At 42.7% G+C, this 25,237-nt stretch overlaps 1 protein-coding gene across 2 annotated transcripts in view; it reads left to right on the top strand.

Moving 5' to 3' along the window:
• Nucleotides 1–210: 210 nt before the first annotated feature.
• Nucleotides 211–25,237, top strand: part of ZDHHC21 (zDHHC palmitoyltransferase 21) — a 63,065-nt gene continuing 38,038 nt past the window's right edge. Inside the window, exons 1-3 of one of the 2 annotated variants that reach the window (XM_073635639.1) lie at nt 211–337; nt 10,546–10,748; nt 21,613–21,711. In XM_073635639.1, coding sequence (XP_073491740.1) covers nt 10,595–10,748; nt 21,613–21,711 — 253 coding nt within the window. In that variant the 5' untranslated portion in view covers nt 211–337; nt 10,546–10,594. The remainder of the gene's footprint in view (nt 338–10,545; nt 10,749–21,612; nt 21,712–25,237) is intronic. The other variant, XM_073635647.1, reaches the window with a different exon arrangement.

Raw genomic sequence — 25,237 nt, 5'->3', positions numbered from 1 at the left:
TGTGTGGGGAAAGGTGCCACAACAAGGAAGCATGGAATAATTATTGTAGCAGCAACACAGCACAACATAGCGTGTTGCTATAGTGAGCGCGCTATGCTAGTGAAGGAGAGCAGCTCATGACGTCAGCTGAGGGAATGCAGAGACAGAGCTCCCATTGGCCGGGCCGGCAGGAAGAGGAAGTGTCCCTCCTGTGTGTAGTAGAGGACGCCTGGTGATGTGTGTTGTGGGGCGGGGCGTGTGTGGAACAGGAAGCAGTGGGTGGATGACAATGGGGAAGTGAGCCGGTGATTGAACACACTTAGAGAGCACACTGTGACCGTGGGTCGCTGTTTATACGGTGAGTTTCGGTGTACTGTAGAGCATTGTGAATAGAAGAGGCGCATGTTGTGGGAAGAGGGGCTCTCAGCATTGGAGTGCTGGGCTTCCTGCAGCTCCAGCTATTGGTGCTGTGAGTGGCAGTGTGTGCTATGGAGCTGCTCTGTCTTTGGATGAGGGGACACCTTTCTGCTGATGGTAACCCTTCCCTGTCTTTTTTTGCCATCACATAACATGGCATGTACTCATGTTATGAACTCATGTCTCTCTAGTATACAATGACACCTTTTTTAAAGGCTATGAAACCCCCAGTCACCAACATTTCGTTGATCTCTATCCTGTTAATATCAATTGAAACAGTGTTTTCAATATTGTTATATCTGCAGCTATCATCAAAAGAATATTTGATGATCCCGCCAGAAAGGTCTTTGTAGCAGGCATTTTCTATAGTAGGTGACAATGCTCTGGCTCTGACTTGTCATTGTGCTCCTATGTTGTCACCCAGTTACATGGGCTTTCGATGGAGACACCCTGTTATGCAAATGTGCTTTACAGTAACCATCAGGAAAGCCACCTTGTGAAATGTCCTGCAGACATCACCAATGAAGTCATGTAGACAGGATGTGACTGGAAAGATATTCCATAGATGAAAGGGGAAAAACAAGTATTTTAGTTGGAATCAAAATTAGGGATAAACTGATTTTTTTTTTTTTTATTTTTTTTTTACTACGAGTACCGATACTTTTTTTTTTTTTTTTTTTAGTACTCGCCAATACCAATTATCGATACCTACCGCAACTGTTTTGTTTTCACTTCAGCTGTTCGCAATAGTACAAAGCATTGAAAAGTTATTTACCAATTAAATATTTTTTTTTTTTAATTTCAGCGCTTTTTCAATGTGAAATGTGTAAATATATGTTAATATATATGTGTAAAAATATTCACTAACAAAGCAAACAAAAATGTTTAATTGTTTATCGTTTATAAAATAGACGTGAACAAAAAAAAAAAAAAAAGCAGGAAAATTATTTAAATGAAGGAGAATAAGGAGTTGATTAAGGCCGATTAGAGTAAATTAAGGGTTTATAAGGGGTTAAACAGAGGAATATTTGTTCATCCTTTTGATCTGCAGATGAAGAAGCAGATTCAAAAAGAAACAATGTTTCTTTTTATTTTAGTGTTTCAGCAGCTGAGCAATGTTGTTAATAAGCATTACTGGCAGCTTTTTTTTTTTTTTTTTTTGACCGCTCCAATTACTGGACTTCTTTAAGAGCCCTTGCACACTGGGGCGGTTTGCAGGCGCTATTGCGCTAATAATAGCACCTGCAAACCGCCCCGAAAGTGCCGCTGCTGTCATCCCAGTGTGAAAGCCCCGAGGGCTTGCACACTGGAGCGATGCGCTGGCAGGACGGTAAAAAAAGTCCTGTCAGCAGCATCTTCGGAGCGGTGAAGGAGCGGTGTGTATACCGCTCCTTTACCGCTCCTGCCCATTGAAATCAATGGGACGGCGCGGCTATACCGCCGGCAATGCGCCTCTGTAGAGGCGCTTTGCGGTGGTATTTAACCCTTTCTCGGCTGCTAGCGGGGGGTAAAACCGCCCCGCTAGCGGCTGCATACCGACGGTAAAACGCCGCTAATAATGGCGTTTTACCGCCGACGCCGCCCCAGTGTGCAAGGGCTCTAACACTTCAGCTGTCAAGAGCTTAAGAGCCCTTGCACACTGGGGCGGTTTGCAGGCGCTATTGCGCTAATAATAGCGCCTGCAAACCACCCCGAAAGTGCCGCTGCTGTCATCCCAGTGTGAAAGCCCCGAGGGCTTGCACACTGGAGCGATGCGCTGGCAGGACGGTAAAAAAAGTCCTGTCAGCAGCATCTTCGGAGCGGTGAAGGAGCGGTGTGTATACCGCTCCTTTACCGCTCCTGCCCATTGAAATCAATGGGACGGCGCGGCTATACCGCCGGCAATGCGCCTCTGCAGAGGCGCTTTGCGGTGGTATTTAACCCTTTCTCGGCCGCTAGCGGGGGGTAAAACCGCCCCGCTAGCGGCCGCATACCGACGGTAAAACGCCGCTAATAATAGCGGCGTTTTACCGCCGACACCGCCCCCCCGCCCCAGTGTGCAAGGGCTCTAAAGAACGAGCCTGAAAGTATCGGTTTCAGGTATCTGTGCATTTGCAAGCGTAACGATACCTGTGCAAATACTCTGTGTCGGCACTGATACTAGTATCGGTGCAACCCTAATCAAAATGGCAGCTATGTAAGATATACAGTGCATTTGCAAACAGAATGTCATTCAATTCAAGTTTGCATAAAGTTTTTTTTAATGATCTTAAAGTAATATTAAAGTCTTGTTTTTTTTTTTTTTTTTTTTCAATAACAAACCTACCTGCTCTGTGTAATAGTTTTGCACAGAGCAGCCCAGATCCTCCTCTTCTGGGGTCCCTCACCAGAGCTCCTAGCCCCTCCCTCCTGCCCCCACAGCAAGCAGCTTGCTATGGGGCCACCTGAGCCGCTGCCCTGTGTGTCCATTCAGACATGAAGGCTCAGCCTGCCCCGCCCCTCTCCTTCCCTCTCCTTCCCTCTCCTTCCCTCTCCTTCCCTCTCCTTCCCTCTCCTTCCCTCTCCTTCCCTCTCCTTCCCTCTCCTTCCCTCTCCTTCCCTCTCCTTCCCTCTCCTTCCCTCTCCTCTCCTCTCCTCTCCTCTCCTCTCCTCTCCTTTCCTCTCCTTTCCTCTCCTTTCCTCTCCTTTCCTCTCCTTTCCTTTCCTCTCCTTTCCTCTCCTTCCCTTTCCTCTCCTTCCCTCTCCTTTCCTCTCCTTCCCTCTCCTTTCCTCTCCTTCCCTCTCCTCTCCTTCCCTCTCCTCTCCTTCCCTCTCCTCTCCTTCCCTCTCCTCTCCTTCCCTCTCCTCTCCTTCCCTCTCCTCTATCCTCATTTGTTCACTGACTTTGATTGACAGCAGCGGGTGCCAATGGCACCCACTGCTGTGTCTCGGCAATTGAGGAGGGAGAGTCCCGGACAGCTGAGGCTCTCGTGCAGCATTGCTGCTTTGAGATGGGGCTGCACATGAAGGCTTGGTCCTGTCCCCTCTCTAGCCTCATCGGTTCACTGACTTTGATTGACAGCAGTGGGTGCCAATGGCACCTGCTGCTGTGTCTCCGCAAATGAAGAGGGAGAGTTCCGGACAGCCAAGGCTCTCGTGCAGCATCACTGGATCGAGATGGGGCTGCACACAGAAGGTTTTTTATCTTAATGCATAGCATGCATTAAGATAAAAAAAGCCTTTTGCCTTTGCAACCACTTTAGAGCTGAATTCCAGGAATTTAGCCACTTTGTAAAAAGTGAAGGCACACTGAGTTAAGTCCAAGGAGCTGCATTACATCTCCTGGGCTTATCTCTATTATTTACATTTGAAAGGTTTATCACTCTGTTGGAGAGACACTCTGGGGATCTGAGAGGAGATGGGCAGCTATGCCCATCCCACCCCTCTGCTGCCCATTCACAGAAGCTTATGTGATCTGGTTCATGTAATACCAAGGCTTATGAGATTGTGCAGGAGGTAGGGAGGGGCATGCATAGCAGCTGCAGCGACTCTCCTGTTCAAGATGCAGGGATCAGAAGGATCAGCGTTGCTCTCCCGCAACTATGGTGATGGCTGTCTTCCGGGAATAATATAAATCTGTCAGATATAAATAATAGAGCTAGGTCCAGGAGATATCATGGACCTCACTGGACTTAACTCATTTTAGTTGATTGGTAGCCAATCTTCTGACTTCAGCTTGTTCAGTTAAGTTTTGACAAAAAAAAAACTGAAAGCTGATTGGTTACTATGCAGAGCTGCGCCGGATTTTTCCAGCAGACACCTTTGACAAAAGTGGAACAAACAATAAACTTTTGTTGAATGGAGCAAGGCCACCAATTGAGCGAATTATACACACTATATGACCAGCTTTCCTCTCACTGTCTGATCAGATATCAGCTTACCATGTTTGTATCCCCATTGTTTTTTTTTTTTTTGTGTTGAATTATTTAAGTCGTTGTATTTTTGAAGAGCCAGTTCACACTGAGGCAGCACGACTTGCAGCGCGACTGCCTCAGGCGACCTGCACACGACAGCAGCGGCGACTGGCAAAACGACTTCTATATAGAAGTTAATGCAAGTCGCCCCCAAAGTAGTACAGGAACCTTTTTCTAAGTCAGAGCGACTTGAATCGCTCCGATTAGAAGGGTTCCATTGTACAGGATGGAACGCGACTTGTCAGGCGGCTAAGTCACCTGACAAGTCGTCCCAGTGTGAACCGGCTCTAAGGGTACTTATTCATGTTGTATAATAACTGCTCATGAAAAAAATATAACAGTCCAAAGCATCCTTTCTTAACTGCTGAGCCGTAGAGTTCATATGGGGGTTCCCTAAGAAATAAAACAGTTTTTGCCCTTCAGTAAAAATTAAAGGGGTCCATCTCTCACCGACTACTAAAGTTCTTCAAGCACTGGCCCCCAATGTAAGTGACTCATCACACTAAGTGCCAATGTAGGGGAACACTACAATTTTCCCTGTCTGTGTTTCTTTACTGGCAACTATGATTATTTGTTACATTTCTTTATAATAATGAAAACAATTTTAATGATATATATTTTTTTTAAATAGTTATTACTTTATTTTTATTTTACATTTTCATTTTCATGTAACTTTATTGTTATTACAAGGGGTAAACCATCCCTTTATGACAGCTTTGGGCAGTGACAGGGACCAAATAACTGATAGGCGGACCTAATCGAATCACCCATAAGAAAGGGCTTTTAACTATTCCCTACTCTATCCAACATAGAAAAAGATTGGCTTTAGCTATACTTTAATAGTGGCCAAACACTTCAGATAATGGAGGTTGTCAGTTTGCGCGAAAACTGCTATTTGCCCAAGTATGCATGCTAATACTTGTAGACATGGAAAGAATGCACACAGACCTCCTAGCTTTATAGCTTAGCTCCTAGCTTATCTCATTGGAAATGTTTAGCAAAAGGACAAAAAATTCTTGTCGACACCCTACTGAGATTGGTCATCCAGAGATGTCTGCTGTGCTTATAGGCATTCAGTTGAAACCCAGGCTATCCATAAGTTGTTAGCTCTAAGTAGAGCTGCACAATTCTGGCAAAAATGAAAATCGCAATTTTTTTGCTTAGAACAAATATCATGATTCTCTCATGATTCTTGTGGTGTAACATCAACTTTCACATTATACAAAAAAATTGGGCTAACTTTACCGTTTTGTTTTTTTTTTTAAATTTATTGAAGTGTTTCTTTTTTCCCCCAAAAAATTGCTTTTGAAAGACTGCTGCGCAAATACAGTGTGACATAAAATATTGCAACAACCACCATTTTATTCCCTAGGGTCTCTGCTAAAAATATATAATGTTTGGGCGTTCCACGTAATTTTCCAGCAAAAAATACTGATTTTAACTTTGTAAGAAATCATCTGTCCACTTTTTTTCTTTTTTCTTTTTTCTTTTTTTTTTAAGTCAGCACAGGGAAGAGTCACCCTCAGTAGAAAGTGATGTGAAAACAAAAGTTTTAAAGCTAAACTTGAGTACAAGGTGAGGAAAATCTACTAACAGGGCTACCTGTTCTAGTGATGGTCGCTGAGGGAATTCCCCCTCACTTTAGAGAGATTTTGTCTAGCTTCCTGTTCTATCTCCAAGACATGAAGTGAACAAAAATATTACCAATGGGGCAAAAAAACAGGGGTTTTGACTAGGGATGCACCAATGTCATTTTTTATACTGAGTAGCTACCACAACTGTTTTGTTTACCAGCAATGGCACAAAGCATTGAAAAGTCATTTACAAATGAAATTAAAAAAAAAAAAAAAATATATATATATATATTTTTTTATATAATATATATATAAAAATAATTATTATTAGTTTATAAAATAGAAGTGAACAAAGAAAAAAATCAGCAGGAAAATAATAATTAAATGTAGCATAATAAGGCGTTATTTAAGGCTGTTTAGAGTAAATTAAGGGTTGATAGGGGTTAAACAGTGGAGCATTTAATAACTTTGCACAGAGTGGCCCCGATCCTCCACTTCTGGGGTCTCTCGTGGTGCTCCTGGCTCCTCCTCTTCTCGAGTGCCTCATTGGAGAGACGCTCTCCCTCAGAGTACTCGTGCGGGCGCGCTCCCGTGTCCTGCTGCTGCGTCCATTGACACAGACAGCAGGACTGGGCCCCGCCTCTCGCATCATTGGATTTGATTGACAGCAGTGGCAGCCAATGGTTCCTGCTGCTATCAATCTAGGAAAAAAAAGAAAGGACAAAGCCTTCCAAAGGGGTCGCAGTAACTGAACATACTATATATCCTGTTTGGGATGACCACAAACCACTGCTTAATTAGGAAAAGAGGGCGATAGTATATGCAATATATTGATCAACAATACTTCAATCAACTCGCATCCTTTGAGCTGTGTGTATGTCTAATTGTGTGGATGTATGTGCAGCTGCGATCCCTCTTTTTTAAATGACAACGTTGACTTTTTAAAATATTTTGGAAGGTTATACTCAGACCGCTATTTTTGGTATTTTGTCATATTTGATATTATGGTGTGTTTTTTTTTTTTCTAAATACAATTTAATTAAATTCAACCGTAGTGTTCAGTTATTGCGACCCCTTTGGAAGGCCTTGTCCTTTTCTTTTGTTCTTATATGCAGTTTTTCTGGTCGCATGGACTGCGCCATGTTGTTGATACTACATGGTGAAAGGCTGTAGTAATTACTATATTTATTATCTAAATAGTTGTATACTAATAGTGAGGTAGATCCGGGCACCACAATATATTTTTTCATTTTTGCTATCGATCTAGCCAATGAGGACCAGAGAGACCAGCTGGGTCTGGTGTGCTCGTTCTCGTTACTGGAAAGACTGGGCTCAGGTAAGTAAAGGGGGGGGGGGGCTCTGGGGGGCTATTGCAATACAGAAGGTTTTTCACCTTAACCGCTTCAGCCCTGGAAGATTTTACCCCCTTCCTGACCAGAGCACTTTTTGCGATTTGGCACTGCGTTGCTTTAGCTGACAATTGCGCGGTCGTGCGACATTGCACCCAAACAAAACAAAATTGATGTCCTTTTTTTCCCACAAATAGAGCTTTCTTTTGGTGGTATTTGATCACCTCTGCGGTTTTTATTTTTTGCGCTATAAACAAAAGAAAAAGAACAACCATTTTGAAAAAAAAAACAATTTTTTGCTATAATATCCCCCAAAAATATATAAAAAAAACCTATTTTTTTTTTCCTCAGTTTAGGCCAATATGTATTCTATTACGTATGTTTGGTAAAAAAAATCGCAATAAAAGTTATATCGTCTACAAAATAGGGGATAGTTTTATTGCATTTTTATTATTAGTTTTTTTTTTTTTTTTTACTAGTAAAGGCGGCGATCTGCGATTTTTTTTTTTTTTTTTTTTTTTTTTTTTTTTATCGGGATTGCAACATTATGGCGGACACATCAGACAATTTTGGCACATTTTTGGGACCATAGGCATTAATACAGCAATCAGTGCTAAAAAAAAATGCATTGATTACTGTAAAAATGTCACTGGCAGTGAAGGGGTTAACACTAGGGGGTGATCAAGGGGTTAATTGTGTTTCCTGTTTGTGTTTCTAACTGAAGGGGGGAGGGGACTGTGTAGGGGAAGAGATAGATCGCTGTTCAGTTTCTCTATGAACAGATGATCTGTCACTTCTCCCCTCAGAGAACCGGAAACTGTGTGTTTACACACGCATATCCCGGTTCTCTGTGTCTCAGCGGCGATCGTGACTGCCCTAGTGGCCATAGGGCGAAGCGACATAACTTAATGTCGCTTAGCACAGCCGTGCTATTCTGCCGCAGTAAAACTGCGGTGGTTGGTTGGCAAGTGGTTAATGCAAAGTAGCTTACAACCCCTTTAATCTGTAGATGAAGAAATGGAAAGTTACAAAAAGAAACAATGTTTCCTGTTAATTTTTTTTTGTTTCAGTGGCTGAGCAATGTTGTTGATAAATGGCTGCTTTTTTTTTGACAAATCCAATTGCCTGACTTCTTTTAAACTTCAGCTGTCAACAGAGCAACCCCACTGACAGCTGAATGTGTCTTTGGTTGTAAACGCAGAAGGTTTATATGCTTTAAGATAAAAAAAAACCCTTCTGTGTGTAGCAGCTTCCCCAGCACCCCTAATACTTACCTGAGCCCCATCTCTATACAGCAATGTGCATGAGACACAGCAGCGTTGCCATTTGGCTCCCACTGCTGTCAAAGTCAGCCAATTGGGAGAGAGAGGGGGCAGGATCAAACAACTGCTCTGTGTCTGAATGGACACACAGCGCTTCGGCTCGGGTGCCCCCATAGCAAGGCCATATATTCCACGTTACAAATCATGCTACCAAAATGAGTGTGTTCTGTAAATTGCCTCAGCATTGTTCTTATTTATTTTTGCTGGAGGCTGCCATTTTGCTGAAGCCTAAAGCTCCTGAGCAGCAGTAAATCTCTAGTCACTCAGCAGATTGGCCTCTCTATTTTTGACAGAGTGCACTTATTTTTAATGTTTTTTTACATAGCTATACCTGCAAAAGGGAGCCAGCATGAAATGATCTAGCAGGACTTAATTTTCTAACTAAAGTTCTACATTAAAAATAGAGTTGTGGTGTGTAGCCACAAAGCTCCCACTGTGTTCTCTCTGCTTCCTGAAACTGAGCTAGGGAAGATTTTGTTGTCGGAATGTGCGATCGTGTGTACAGGACATAACAGTTTAAAAAAAGTTGCATTCCTGATATGCTGGAAATTCTAATTGTCGCATTTTCCAGTGCTTTCAACTAAACTGTCAAACAATCAAATAGCTGGTGTCATAACTGATCACATGTGCAGCACTTGCAGATTAAGCTGAGACTAAGATGGCAGCTTCCTTGGCTGAGAAGAATAAGGAGGATTTAGTTCTGCTTTAACTAAACAAGCTGAAAATAGAAGCTGACTGGTTACTATGAACAACTGCTCCAGATTCTGTCTGTTCCAGTTTTAACAAATCACTCATGCCCCCCCCAATTAATATTTGTTGGGGGGGGAAGCCTCAGTCTGCATTGCCCATAGCAACCAATTGTTTCTCCCATCCTATCCTCCTATCTCCTATCTATCTAGCTATCTATCTCCATAGGATACTCCAGATGCTTTAAAAATGTTTACAGGTTGCCTGTTTAGAATTACAGAGGAGGTCTAGCGCTAGGATTATTGCTCCTGCTATAACTTTCTTTCTGTTACCTCACATATGGTGTGAATGCTGTTTACATTTGCGTGCGCAACTTGCTCATGCTCACGGCGGGATGGGTGTGCTCTAATTTTTTTTTTCCTTATTTTATTTTTACATTGTCCCTTAATTTGTATTTATTTTTTCCTATTGTAAAACATCCCTTGTAATAAAAATAAGGGATGACAGCCCGGGTCCTTTTTATGGAGGGATCTGGGGTCCAGAAGACCCCCAAATCTCTCCTCTACCTTTTTTGAAAGCAAAAAAAACCCCAAAAACATTGATCTAGCAGAGAAACACCAGTACAGTGATTCTTCCAGTGAAGACCTTTGCAGAGGGGTATGTTAGCACAAGTCTGACTATTTAAGGGATATGCTCTCATGCCTAGCGTGATCAGTTTAAAATAGGAAAGCAGCTGGCCTGGCAGGATCACTAGGTATTTTGCACAAAGAAAACAATAGAAAGAGAACATAAGTACATAGTAACACAGGCATGTATCAGGAATATAAAATGTTGGGGTACCATGAAATACTGATGGTTTATTACTACTTAAATGCAGTATTTCTGATGTCATAGGGTAAGTTGGAAAGCCTGCAGCAGCCAGAAGTTACTTTGTTACCCACTTGCTGTTCCTATCATCTACCTAGAAACTCTTTGTACTCGCACGTTTATTTTCCTTAGTGTATTAATTGTCATTTGTGCTTTGCACTTGCCTGTGACTCAACATTTCTGTGTGCATTTGAAAAGCCTATGTAATGTGATCATACAATGGACACTCCCTTAGGTTATCGATTGTAATGTGATACATAAGCTGTGAAATTGATATTTAAAAAGGTACTTCTGGCGCTCCCATTATAGGGAGAAAAAACCCTTTTACATATTTGAGTTTTGAGAGAGATGAATTTTGCAGTTTGCTAAATGTTGAAAGCACTCCATTTTGCTAACACATTTGTGATCATTTCTGCAGATTTGTGCCAAGACAGTTTCTTCGCTTAGACGTGTTGAGACTATGAAGAATGGGGCTGCCTATACACTTTGTTGCTGACCCACAGGGATGGTGCTGTGTTGGGGTTATTTTCTTCATCTGGCTGTACAACACACTGTTTATTCCACAGCTCATCCTCTTCCCCCGCTTTGAAGACGGACACATCCCAGCTGCTGCCATATGGGGTATGTAACGTGTATCCTCCTCATATTTACACATTCTGTGTATCTAAGAAGAAAACTAAATGAAACCCGTTACAGTAACGGAGAAGAGTCCTAGTAATCTACACATCTATAGACCTTTAATACACTATATAGTAATTTTGGGTGGAAAGGATTTGTTGCTTTCTGTAAGATCTAAATGGAAAAGACTGTAGGTTTCTTCCTCCCATGCAGTAAAACAAATGGGGGGGATTAAGATCTCACGACATTGGTTGGTTTCCAGACATGGGAACTTTGCAACCAAAAGCAGCCTATGATCTTCCCCCAATATCGCACAGTTGTGGCAATATGTTTGTTTTTTTTGTTTTTGTTTTTTTTATAGCAAATGCTACAGACTCTACTGGGTGCCTTTTTCAGCAAAATGACCGCTCTTTTACAAGCGTTCTTTATTCACACACCTGGCATTATTAAGAAATAATTTCACGATTACAGGAGACTCCTCAGTGATCCGATACATTGCACGGGTATGGAAGCGGCCATAAAACACTATTTCCGTTTTAATCAGACAGCAGAGGACTTCCCATCCATTGTATGGGTGGCTCACAAAACGGTAATTAGGGGACATATCATTAGTTTGTCATCTCAACTCAAGGCAGCCCAGAAAGCCAAAATCAACAAGCTTACAGCGGACTACCGTGCCGCTGCTAAGGCACATAAGAGCCTCCACACTGCAGATTCATTACAGACACTTGACAAGACCCGCACCCTCCTCAATCTAGCACTGACAACCGCGGCTGAAAAACATCTACGATGGACAGGGGCAAAATTTTATTACCAAACTGATCGGTTGGGTTCCAGGCTAGCAGCTAAACTTAACCCTAAACATTGCGCTTTAGCATTTCCCAAAATTAAGATGACATCAGGGGACTTGACCCAAAACTCAACAAAGATCATGGAGGCATTTTCGCAATTTTATTCTAGTCTGTACAAACCCATCAACTCCCCCTCTCAACAACACCGAGATGGCTTCCTCGACAACCTTCCTCTACCTACCTTGTCCAAAGATCATAGGGAACTTATGGAGGACTCGTTCTCAGTGGAAGAAGTGTTAGACACGATCCGCTCTCTAAAGACAGGTTCCGCCCCCGGGACCTGATGGTTTCTCCACGGGATATTACAAAAAGTTTGCCCCCTGCCTGGCCCCACACTTAACTAAATTTTTTAATTCCCTCAGGGATGGAGCCCCCCTGGGACCGGATCTTAATTCAGCATATATTTCGGTAATCCCGAAGCCGGGAAAAAACTCTAGTGACCTTGGTAACTATAGGCCTATTTCGCTTATTAATAACGATATCAAAATATTGACGAAGATTTTAGCAAACGGGGTGGCAAGCTTTATTGTAACATATATACACAAAGATCAGGTGGGCTTCATCCCAGGGAGACAGGGATCGGACCAAATTCGCAGAACAATAGATGTGATTTCTCTGCTCAAATCAGGGTGTGATGGGGGTCCTCCTCAGAGGGGCTTCCTCCTTTCTATTGATTTACATAAAGCATTCGACTCTGTTGACTGGGCCTACATATCTGACTTACTTCAAAGATGGGGTTTCGGTCTTTTTGAACTTATTTAAGTCCCTTTATTCGACCCCGACGGCCCAAGTACGACTCATGGGTAGGTACTCAGACATGTTCCCAATCGGCCGGGGGACCAGGCAGGGTTGTCCACTTTCCCCTCTCCTTTTTGCGATCGCCATTGAAACCTTGGCGGTGGCAATCAGAGCCAACCCAGATATTAAGGCGGTGCGGTGCGGAGATCAAGAGCATAAATGTGCGCTATATGAGGACGACCTCCTCCTCTATATCACCTCTCCCATCACCTCTACCCCTATGATCTATAAAACCCTCCAGAGTTTTAGCATAGTATCCGGCTTAAGGGTCCATATGTCCAAATCGATAGCCTTGAACATAACGGTTCCACAAGATATAATCACACAACTCTCCACCAACTTTGACTTCCCATGGGCATAGACCGAAATACCCTATTGAGGTATCCAAATTACATCGGATATGCATTTCCTTTTTGGAGCTAATTACCCCCCCATGTTTCGAAAGTGCAGAGGGGACTTGGAGAGGTGGGCTAGATGTGGTCTATCCTGGCTGGGCAGAATTCATGCCCTGAAAATGACTCTCCTCCCCCATCTTTTATATCTGTTTCGCTCCCTCCCTATCCCGCTTAAGAAAAAGGCCATCCTCAAGTTTTAATCGGAGATTGTTCGCTTTGTCTGGGGTCAAAGGGGGTATAGATGTCCCTCAAGCATTCTTTACCGTCTAAAATGTCAGGGAGGGCTGGGGTTGCCAGATTTATGGGGATACTTTCAGGCTGCCCAATTATCCCAGATCTCAGTGGTCTTCACTAAAGGCCAAAAACCAAGCTGGCTCTCGATGGAAAGACAGGCCACCCCCCTGAATACTATTGACTACCTCCTCTGGTGTGATCCAAAGGTGAGGCCAGCTATCATGTCACCCACCCTTTCCCACTCTATAGCTCTGAGCACAGGACTTTTCAGGCGACAACCTGATTTCTCCTATGAGACCACTAGCACACCTATTTCACAATACTGATTTCCCTCCAGGGATGGTAAGTAAGGCGTTCAAATGGTGGACGGATAAAGGACTATACAGGATAGGTCACTTTCTCTCCCCTAAGGGCCCGATCACGCTGTCTCACTGTAGGAATAACTTAGATATGCCCGAATCCAAAGTATACAGATTTTCCCAAATATCCCACTACCTTCACTCAGTTTGGTTAAATAAACATGAAAACCCCTCATTGACTCCTTATGAACATTGGTGCTCCAACACAGAAGTCCAGAGGGGAGGAATTTCCCTGATCTATACCACTCTGAAATCCAACTCAGTCAAACCAACTTATGCTCGGACCTGGGAGGAGGACACAGACAGCTCCTGGACTACACAGGATTGGTCTATTGGGTTTGAAAGATCTTTTAAAGGTATACTAAACATTTCTTTGATAGAAGCTAGCGTCGAAGTCATCACACGTTGGTATTATGTTCCCGCTCGCCTTTTGATCATTTTTACAGGAACATCCCCACTTTGCTTTAGGGGTTGCGAGCTTGAGGGCTCTATGATACATATCTGGTGGTCTTGTCCGAGAATTAGATAATTTTGGAAAAAAGTTTTTCCACACAATTAGTACCATATCGCAGACAGTAATAACCCCGGACCCCAAAATTGCTCTGCTCAATGGGAGGATTAAGGCTCTTTCTAAATTTACACAGAAGTTGATATTCTTCATCCTCTTAGGGACTAAGGTAACCATCGCAAAGGCCTGTAAGAAACCTAGAGTTTTGTTCCTTGGGTTTAAGGGAAAGTTCTCATGGATTATGGTGCAGGAGCAAATAGTGGCTAAACTAAACGACAAAAGTAGTAATTTCTTTGCTATATGGGAACCTTGGGCCAGACACTGCGACATTCCCCTGTTTCCGGGTATGCCGCAGGCACCTAAGGACGTAAGAACATCTTTTCTTGCAGGGTGCAGCCTGCACTTCCACATTTCTCACCTAGACGAGAGCAACTTCCCCACCCCTTCTGGCCCAAAGCCTGCTGGAATCCGAGGAGGCTTTGCAGCTGTAAAAAACTCGCTATGCATGTTCAGCGTTATCAGGCGGCCAGCAGGACCCCAAGGTGCAGCAGCTTTTGGCGGGTCACAGCGAAACAATGCTGGATTCCCTGGGCGTGTGCTAGCTCAGTCCACCATACCAGGTAGCAAGGAGTTAACATTAGAATTAAACCTGGGGAGTGAAGTTCCTCTTTAAGATTTGCAAGGGGAGGAGCAAAACTAGAGTTTTTGATAAGTGAGCACATGGAGCCTATAATATAAGGGATTTTCTGCCATTCTTCTCAGCAAATCCTCTCAAGCTCAGTCAGGTTGGATTGGGACCGGCGGTGCACAGCCATTTTCAGATCTCTCTACAGATGTTCAACAGGGTTCAAATCAGGGCTCTGGGCCACTCTAGGACATTCAGAGTTGTTCCTAAGCCACTTCAGCTGATTGAACGAAAAAAAAAAAAAAATACCCATCTATGGCCAGCCTGAGAGGGCTCGCTGAGACCAAACAAAAATGTATATGTCTCCCAAGAGGTTTGCACAGCAGTACCAAGTGGAGGAGGCCTAACACAAAGGCTGGAAAGTGCCTGTGGTGACTCTGACCTCAACAAATCTCTTCTGGTTTGGCCTGTTAGTCTTCAAAGACCCATCGGGCAAAACATTAGAGGCCCTCTCTAAAGCCTCTTCTTTTCTGTCGAGCTTGGCAATGCTAAGAATATTGATGTTTATGGACTTTTGCCAAACCCTGGCAGTCTGGACCAAGCAAATGGCGCACAAACCCGGATAAATTCTTATGGATCCCTCAGTACTTCATTAATCCTCTCAGTTGCTTTGTGCTACTGTGTAGACGGTTTGGTGGATTCCCTGCACCAAAATTCTCTCCTGGCTCCCATGCCTGTACAAATGCACAGGATCCTCTGGCTGCAGAGTTGATCCAGTTTGTAAGAAATGCTTGGAAAGGGTTTTGTTTGATGGAGAATAATTGAGTGATTAGATGTCTTAACAAAGCACTCTTACCAATTAAGAAAGCTAAGGTGCCTTTGGCAAAGTCTGTCGCTCATGTGTTCCGGTAGACTTCCTTTCATTCCTCCCAGACTTCCGCTACAAAAGCCAATTCGCTAATTTCCATTGCAAGTCCTGGAAGCCCAAGTCATTCAAATCTTAAGTAATGTTTTCCTCGCAATGAAGAGGCACCCCCACTGTTAAAAGGGGAAACGTCTTTTGGCTGCCTGGACTCAGGGCATTTCAGATCTATGGGTCCTGGATGTAGTGTCCAAGGGGTACAGACTGGAATTTCACTGCTGCCTCTCTGCTTTATGCCCTCCAACCTTCACACCCTATCAATGAGATTTCAGGCCTTCCAGACTGTCTTACAGCAACTTCACTCTTTTTTGGAATGATTGTGCTACTTCCCTCCAAGGAATAGTTTCAGGGCATTTGAAAAAAAAAAAAAAAAAACTATTTATGGATCTGAAGCCCAATGGTGGCATTTGCCCCTTCCTAGACTTAAAGGTTCTCAACACCTTCTTGTGGGTCTAAAAGTTCTGGGTGGATTCAACTTGGTCTGTGATTGCATTGCTAAAACAAGAGGAATTCTCGGCATCGATGAACATCAAGCAGGCACATTTACATATCCGCACATATCCATGATTTTCCACCACATCAGTGGTTTCTCCAATTTTTGGCGGGTGATCTACACTTCTAGGTTTGTGGCTCTTTCCTGTGGCCTGTCTGCAGCCCCTCTGGTATTCACAATGGTGCTTGCCCCTATCCTGTTGTGCTGTCAGGGAATCCACAAGGAATCTGATATCTAGACAACCTTCTCTTAAAGGATCACTTGCCCTGGCTTTGGCAAACAATGTACGGTGGTCAGTATAAACACTTTAAAGTTTTGGGTGGATTCTTAATCTACTAAAGACTGCGTTAGATTCAACCCACTGCTTGGATTACCTAGGACTAGTCTTGGACACTGCCCAAGCCTGTGTTTTTCTGCCTCAGGAACGGGTGTTGACCCTCTAAGCTCATGTCCAGATCCTGCAATCCAAAAAGCATCCTGTGGTCTGATAGGGTACTGGGTCGCATGGTGGCCTCATTCCAGACAGTGATGTTAGCCCAGTTTAACTCCGGGTCTTTGGAGCTCAATGAATGGACTGTGGTATGAACTCCCTCAGTCTCTGGGCAAGCCCATTCTCCTAAATCTTAAGGACATTATGTCCCTGACAGGAGGTTGCTTGTCCAGAGGGCTGAGAGAGTCAGGATGGCTAAGCGAGTCGAAAACAACTCCTGTTTGGGCAACTATTTTATGTTGGACTTTAATTTCATTTTTCCTGGTGACCATTGTCGCTGATGGATTAAAAGAAATTTTTAATTGTCACCAGAACAGGAATATCTGGGAAATATGTTCTGGTCACAGCTTAGAGCCGAAGACAATAATTTACACTAGTGCGTTGTTCTGTGTTTAGTGCACCGTAAACCATTACTGCGGGAGCAACCAAAGGATATCGTAGTGGGATTGGTCTCCATTAAATGATCTACAAGCACAGTAGACTCCTCTTACTATAAAGTAAGGGAGTCCAACACATCTGGTGAGTGCAGAGTATTCACTGCCCCCCACGAGGTGTATGGATTGACACCAAGGGGACAAAGTGCACAACATCACTTTTTCCATAAGGAAAAGACTTTGTTTTGCACAGCCAACACTATATGAACTTTAATTGTTACTGTAAAGTTTTCATAAATTTCCATTGATTTCAGTATTATACTTTGGTCCACACAGATCTTAATGTACACGTGATACTCGAAAAATTAGAATATCGTGCAAAAGTTCATTTATTTCACTAATGCAACTTAAAAGGTGAAACTAATATATGAGACTCATTACATGCAAAGCAAGATAGTTCAAACCGTGATTTGTCATAATTGTGATGATTATGGCTTACAGCTCATGAAAACCCCAAATCCACTAATCTATCTCATATATTCGTTTCACCTTTTAAAGGATCACTAAAGATAAATTTTTTTTTTTTTTTTTTAAATAACAAACATGTTATACTTACCTTCACTGTGCAGCTCGTTTTGCACAGAGTGGCCCCGAACCTGGTCTTTTGGGGTCCCTCGGCGGCTTTCTCTGCTCCCCCACGCAAGGACTCAACACTTTCATGCGAGCTCCCTCGCATGGTGTTGAGTGCTTGCGGGCGCGCTCCCGTGATACAGCCGGCGGCCATAGCCGCTCACTCTATCACTCGGCCCTGCTCCCCGGCGCGCCGAGTCATTGGATGTGATTGACAGCAGCTCAAGCCAATGGCTGCGCTCAACGACCAGGCTGAGCGGCGAAGAGGATGTCGGGGATGAGCGCGGGACTTTCGAGGGGTCAAGTAAGTAAAATGGGGGGGCCGGTATTGTCAGATGTTTTTTCACCTTAATGCATAGAATGCATTAAGGTGAAAAAACGTTTTTACCTTTACAACCCCTTTAAGTTGCATTAGTGAAATAAATGAACTTTTGCACGATATTCAAATTTTTCGAGTATCACCTGCATGCACTTTGTTTATTTTATCTGTAATAGATTCATTCACTATAAGTCGATATATAACACTGATGATAATTACACAGGTATTTAGTATAATCAATAGGTGGATCAGGCACTGTCTGTTATTCATAGGATAGTATTGAAGGCAGCGGCCCCAAATATATTGTCATATATCACCAAGGCGCGGGTGCTTTTTAATACATCATTATTAACTGTGTTTTGACTGTTACACTGATTTAATGCTGTAGATCTATTTCCTAAACTATGACAAATGTAACCTATACCCATTCACGTTAAGTATATTAGTTTTCCCCATTAGTTCCAACAGTGAATTCTAAATAATATTCATTTGCTTGTTTTATTTCCAGCTTTCTTCAGTGTGTTTCAGACATACATATTTTCTAGATTTCTTTGGAGAATGGCACAAAGCTGTTCTCTTAGATAAAGACATTTCCCATTCAGAATACAGATCTGCTCTATGCCACTGCACAATTAGGCCACTGCCATGTCACTTTTCACAGTTTCTTTAGATTGTTTTGCTTGATGACTGATTCCCAGAATTACTTGAACTGGGACAGTTTTAATCATGCAAAGTCTGTTTTAAAGCTGAATTGCCCAGTCTATCTTTCTAGTTTTTTTTCTTTGGAGCAGGATTATCCACAGAACTAGAAATACAAAAATCAGTGCAGCACAACAACCATTGTGATATTAACCAATCCATGCATAAATAAAGCAACCTATTGTCTGTGATACTTAATAAATTCATGCAAAAAAAAAAATTGTCCAGAGGGTTGGGCGATTTTGCTTCTTTAAGTGACTTGTACCGCCATCAAACGGGTGAAAAACCTACTCCCCTTAAACAGAAATGGGCTCACCTGTTTCAGCAAGTGGCATTAAGCTGGATACACGCTATATATTTCTTTAGATTTTTTTTTTTCCTTTTTAGATTTACCAAAACCATATAATATGAGGTCAAACCTAAACCCTTTCAATTTCTATGAAATTAGGCAGACCCTTGCGCTACATAGTTGAAGGTAAATCTAAAGGAAATCGAACAACAAAAGTTGTATAGTGTGTATCCAGCTTAAATCGCAGGACAACTCTCCACATGCGGGGGCAGATGGAGTTTCTCCTCATTAACACAACATACTGAAATTAAAGCCTCAAGATCTGTAACCCTTTTGTTAAAACAATGTTCAAATCTAGTTTACAACTGATTATGAGATTTAGCAATATAGTACAGATAGGGTTAATTAGGGTAAACATAACTTTCCAGTCCCCTTCTTTTAAAAGATAAGTTCACTTTTGGGAACATGTTACATGCTCCACCAGTTTTTAGGGTGGAACATGTAACCTGTTCCCGCTCCTGCAGCCCCCCCCCCCCCCCCCACAATGACACAGTGGGCCAGGGATCTTCTCCCCACACTCGCTGCCACAATTTGAAAAGAGTTTGGCCGTTTGACATGGCTGTGTGATTCATTCAGAGTTCGCAGCTGGTGGATTGTAGTAATCAATGAACTGTGAGGGGGCTGGTGAGTGCTCTCATAGTCCATTGAGCTTCCTGTCCAGGACCGTTTTTAAGGCAGGGCAAAAGGGGCAGCTGCCCTGGGCCCCATCATTGTAGTGGGGCCCAAAGCAGCTGCCTCATACTTGCCAACTATCCCAGTTTAAATTCCCTTATCCCTTAAAGTTTTAGTCACGTGCTGTGTTCAATATCTTAGTGTAAACTTCTGCTGCTGCCCAGCTTTATGTAAATGGTCATGGACTGCGGCATTGATATGTAAATAGAGGTGGCATTCATATGTATATCATGTCCCCCTGAGGTCACATCCACCATCACTTCTGCTGAATCCTGCCCACTGGGGAGGTAAAAGAGCATGCTTGAAAGTCCTGCCTACAGCTGTGGTCATTAAGCCTAACATCAGCCTGTTCTGCAAAAGTAAGCAAATTGGAGGTGGAACCCTTTTCAAAATAACATGGTGCCACAGCACCATGAATTTTGGTGCATGTGAGTATGAAGGCAGGCAGTGAGGAGATGATGTGCTGTAACCTTTAGCAACCAATCAGTGAGCAGTAATGCTGTGCACTAACCTCTTGCAACCAATCAGTGAGCAGTAATAATTTGCAGTAACCTCTAACAACCAATTAGTGAGTGGTATAGATGTTCTGTAACCTCTAGCAATCAGTGAGCAGTATTGGTGTACAGTAATCTCTAGCAACCAATCAACAAGCAGAAGTCATGTGCTGTAACCTCTAGAAAATAACAGTGAGCCATAATGTGTGCTGTAACCTCTAGCAGCCAGTGTGCGGTGATGATACACTGTAACCTCTGGCAACCAATCGCAATCGCTGCCTGATATGGTTCAGTAAACTGATTTTTAGTCTAGCTGCTATTTATTGTATGTCTCAAAGCATGTGGAGAGCGAAATTGCGTGGAAGAGGGGGCCCAAGAAAATGTTTGCCCAGGGTCCAATCAATATTAAAGACAGCCCTGTTCCTGTCATTCAGTACACTGACAGTCTGCAGGAGCCGAATATTTCACACTTCATCTGTTGATTGTGATTGATTTTACTTGCAAAAAAAGATTTTTATTTATCTTCCTACATGGGGGGGGGGGGGGGGGGGGGGCGTAGGTAGGTAGTCAGTTTAAGTAAAATGACTTTAAGCAGCAATGTAAGCAGCAATTTATAATATTTTTTAGATTATGCTATGTGAATGGGAACATTTGACAAAAATGAAGTAGGTATTATCCCTATTTGGCTGCAATAGTGAAAATACACTTAAATGATGTGTCCCATATATTTTGTATGTTCTACTTTACCTCTTATGTCTGTAAGCATCCTCTGTGTGCACACTGATGTGCAGCCTGGTTGGCCTCTTCCAGCCCGTGATTGGACAGCAAGAGTAAGAACAGCACACTGATGTGCAGCACCAATTAAATGAGAATGCTCATACTTCCTATTCTAGTGCAAATACTGCTGATCAAGGGTTTTTCAAGCTGCCAATATCAAGACAGATACAGATTCTTGTGCCAGTTGTATGTAAAATGTAATTTTTTTTTTTCATTCTTCAGTTCCGTATCTCCGCAAAATGACCAGACTATTTTTGCTTGTCTTGTATGTTGGTTTCACTTTTTACCGTATTTGTCGTCTATTTTATCAGAAAAAATAGAGGTTTTACATAGTATGGCAGAACAGTCAAGATTATTATCATCGTTTTTCCCTTTTCTTAAGAGTCTACAGAACATTGAACCTGCGACAGCAGATCACAGGTGCAATGTCAGGTTCCCGCTCATACCTCCTGTACAGCCAGACAGTCGCCGAAGAGCAGGAGGAGTCCATGAACTACGAGAATGCCTGCCAGTGCCCTTGCAGCTCATTGAGAAATAAAAGCCGTCTGCCACAGTGGCAGACAGGACTTGTAATTCATTCAGTCACTGAAATCTGAGTGGCTATGTGGGCAGAGCCTACACAGCTGTGCTGTTTTTAAATTGTGACAGTGGCTGCAAGGAGAGGGTCCTGTGCCCGCTGTCACAGTGGGGGGGGGTTTACTTTTTTTAGTAGCATGTTACACTCTGAATATGGGTGTAACATGTTACTAATGGTTAATGTATCCTTTTAACAGACCTCTTCATTCACCTAGTAGGATAGTATAGGAAAACGGTGAATACTCTGGTATTTTATGTTTTAACAATGAATGATGTGACTAATTTTATACTTTGTTTTTCAGCTTACTACGGTGCCTCCTTATTTTGTGTGGTCTCACTTTTAAGAGCATCCACTGCAGACCCTGGTAAATTGCAAGATAGTCCAAAAATCCCCATCACAGGTAAGCAGTATGAGCTGAATTCTTGCTGTGAGCTGGGCAAATAGCCTTCATATGATACATGACAGCACCAGGCAAAATGAACACTACAGTTTATTGTATCCTCCTTGTTTGTTCTTCTTGTTTGTCTTCAAAAAAGACATTGAATGCAGAGTATTTCAATAGTTTTTCTCTGTCGGGGCGGTAAGGATGTGGAACTCCCTTCCACAATCAGTGGTGTCAGTGGGAAGTATTGATAGTTTCAAAAAACTCCTACATGGGCATCTTGGTGAGCACATTATACAGGGATATGGGATATGATTTTTGATGTGAGCACACACCCACACAGCTTGAACTGGATGGGCTATTTATTCAACCTTACCAACTATGTACCTATGTAATTACAGGTACCCCCTGTAGTGATTCCCCTTATCTCATATACCCCTTTATTCAGCCATTTTTCTTACCAGCACTCCCTAATGTGTATACTGTACATTCTTCCTAAAATAATTCATACGTTTTTATAGAACTGAAAATACTTAGACATTTATTTCACTTATTGTTTATTAATTGCTAAAGCTTGAAACTGTTTTGTTGAATTTATGTAGCTTGAAGAACGTGTAAATTCAGGTCAACCACAGTACATTTTAATGCAGAAAATTATATGTGTAAACCATAATCAAATGGAGCTGTGTGAAAGATAAACGTTTTGTACCTTTTTTATGAGGTTTTATCCTGTGATCACGTGACTGCACAGTCCTCCTTCAGTTCTCTCTCTCTTGGGGGCGTGTCCCACTAGTGAGCGGGCAGGCAGCGTCTGATGTCATACATTCCCTGTCTGTGTCTGCCTGTATAGCAGTCATGTATATTCCAAACAGCCTACACTCCTCCCCCTCTGTAATCACTTGCTGACCAGCTCCTCTCTCCTGTCCTGCAGCCAATCTCCACTTCACAGTGTCCTAACATATACTGGATTATGATAATAGTCTGCAGTCCTCCCCCATCTCCAGTTACCTGCAATCCAGCTCTTTCTTCAGGTCCTGCAGCTGACCTTAATACATTCACTCCAGCTGAGAGTCTGGCCAGTCTGCAGTCTTACCTATTCTCCTGTAACAATCCCTTCCTGCAGCCTTTACTGATCCTTATCCATCTTGGGGTGTGATTAGGGGCTGACAGATCAGACACAGAGGAGAAGAACATTCCCTGTGTATACACTGTAGTTTAGGCAGTGAGTCTCCACTGTCTATGAGCAGAATAGGGCTGGGAGGGGGCGTGGCACTTAACAGACTACAGTGGATGGAGGATGACGAACGTAGGTTCGGCCCCTCTATCTCCTAGCAGGTACGCAAGGGACGCAAACTGACCACACTAGGAGGGATCTGCAATCACGGCTAGCATGGTCAGTTTGAAACAGGAACTCAGGGAACTGGCAGCATGAGCAGGTATTTTTCAGCAACCCGTTCAATAAAAAAGTTACAGACAACACTCCCCAAGCAGTAGGCATAATTAAAAGTATATATGGATTTTTCATTGTAGGGGTTACAAACACTTTAAGTTTCATCTAAACTCATCAGAAATCCCCTCTGTTGTACAATAAACACTAGCTGAGGATCTACTATGTACCTGATACGCCTCTTAAATCCTCAAGTGTGATGTTTGCGACCTGTGAATATCTTGTCATTCTGATGTGGGAGAGGTCTCCATCAGCTTCTATGGCAACACATTTTGGAAAGAATCAAGGGATAGGCCCATAGGATTTGGATGTCACTTAGATCAGGTCAGTAATTCAGGTTCATGCAGGACAAGGTAGGTAACATGGTGCATTTCATCTAGAGTCTGCCCAGACACTTGTAGATCAAGACAACTGATGCATCTCCGTTTTCAGACATCCATGGTGTTGGCTAGATCTGACATGTATGGTTTTGTTGTGGTAGGTTCTACCTGCTCATATCTCATAGGGATGTTGACCACTTACCGACCGGCTCCTGTACATATACGTCGGCACTTTGAAGACGTATACCTCGAGGTATCCATCTCTTAAGGAGCCAGTCATGTTTACGATAATGGTGGTCTCTGCGGCAGATTCGCTGCAAAATCACCGTAATCGGAGAGGGACCCCTCCCGCTGCTTACTGGAGCCGTCGGCAGTGGCAGAGGAGATCGGGACCTGTCCGTGGCTGGGTATAGAGACGAGTGAGGGGAAGATGGCCCCCACCCGTCTCCATACCATAGCAGGGCGAAAGCGACTTCATAATATCACTTCCGCCCATGGGCCATTTTTTCATAGTCATTTTTTCAAATGACAAATGTTGTTTTTTTTTTTTTTTTTATTGCATTTTAGTCCAAATATGAGATCTGAGGACTTTTTGACCCCAGATCTCATATTTAAGAGGACCTGTCATGCTTTTTTCTATTACAAGGGATGTTTACATTCCTTGTAATAGGAATAAAAGTGACCCAATTTAAAAAAAAAACAGTGAAAAAATAAATAAAATCAAGTAAAATAAATAAGAAAAAAATGTGTTTTTTTTTTTAAGCGCCCCATCCCGACAAGCTCACGCGCAGAAGCGAACGCATGCGTGAGTATGAAAACGGTGGTCAAACCACACATGTGAGATATCGCTGCAATCGTTACAGCAAGAGCAATAATTCTAGCTCTAGACCTCCTCTGTGACTCAAAACATGCAACCTGTAGAATTTTTTTAAACGTTGCCTATGGAGATTTTTAAGGGTAAAAATTTGACGCCATTCCACGAGCGGGCGCAATTTTGAAGCGTGACATGTTGGGTATCAATTTACTTGGCGTAACATTATCTTTCACAATATAAAAAAAAATTGGGCTAACTTTACTGTTGTCTTATTTTTTTTTTAATTAAAAAAAGTGATTTTTTTTTCAAAAAAAGTGCGCTTGTAAGGCTGCGCATATACGGTGTGAAAAAAAGTATTGCAATGATCGCCATTTTATTCTCTAGGGTGTTAGAAAAAAAGCAAAACAATGTTTGGGGGTTCTAAGTAATTTTCTAGCTAAATAAATTGTTTTAAACTTGTAAACACCAAAAACTCAAAAGAAGGCTATTCCATAATTAAGTGGTTAACTGCTTTATCCCTTAGTACCTGTGATTTGGACAAAGCTAGCCAGTATATGAACATAAAAAAAAAACTGCAAATGAGTGATTTCAAGGTAATTTTCCATTCATCTGTTTTTGGCCTTACTTTGGCCCCTGCTCCCTGTGATATCATCCCTAAGCATGTAAGAGTAATGCAAGGCAGATGCTGGGAGCTCTGTTCCTATTAACATAGGTTCTCTCCCCAGAACCACATCTCCCAATGTGCAGGTAGGCTTTTGGGAGTTGAGGCAGCAGCATTGTTTTCCTGGTAATGAAAACAAAAACGGTATGCATGTGGAGAGAGACCAAGTCCAGCAGTAAAAAACTTGGACAGGGCTGATAACAGTGCTTGGGGTTTCAGTGCAGCAGATGCAGAGTTGTCAGCCCATAACAGGAAAGTAGTAACTCGCTGAATTTCTGGCACATCAACAGGTATTTTTCTGT

This window comes from Aquarana catesbeiana, linkage group LG01, assembly GCF_042186555.1.
Source record: "Aquarana catesbeiana isolate 2022-GZ linkage group LG01, ASM4218655v1, whole genome shotgun sequence".
NCBI classification, from domain to species: Eukaryota; Metazoa; Chordata; class Amphibia; order Anura; family Ranidae; genus Aquarana; species Aquarana catesbeiana.
The sequence above is the reverse complement of the archived record's forward strand: the minus strand, read 5'-3'. Positions and strand labels throughout refer to the sequence as shown.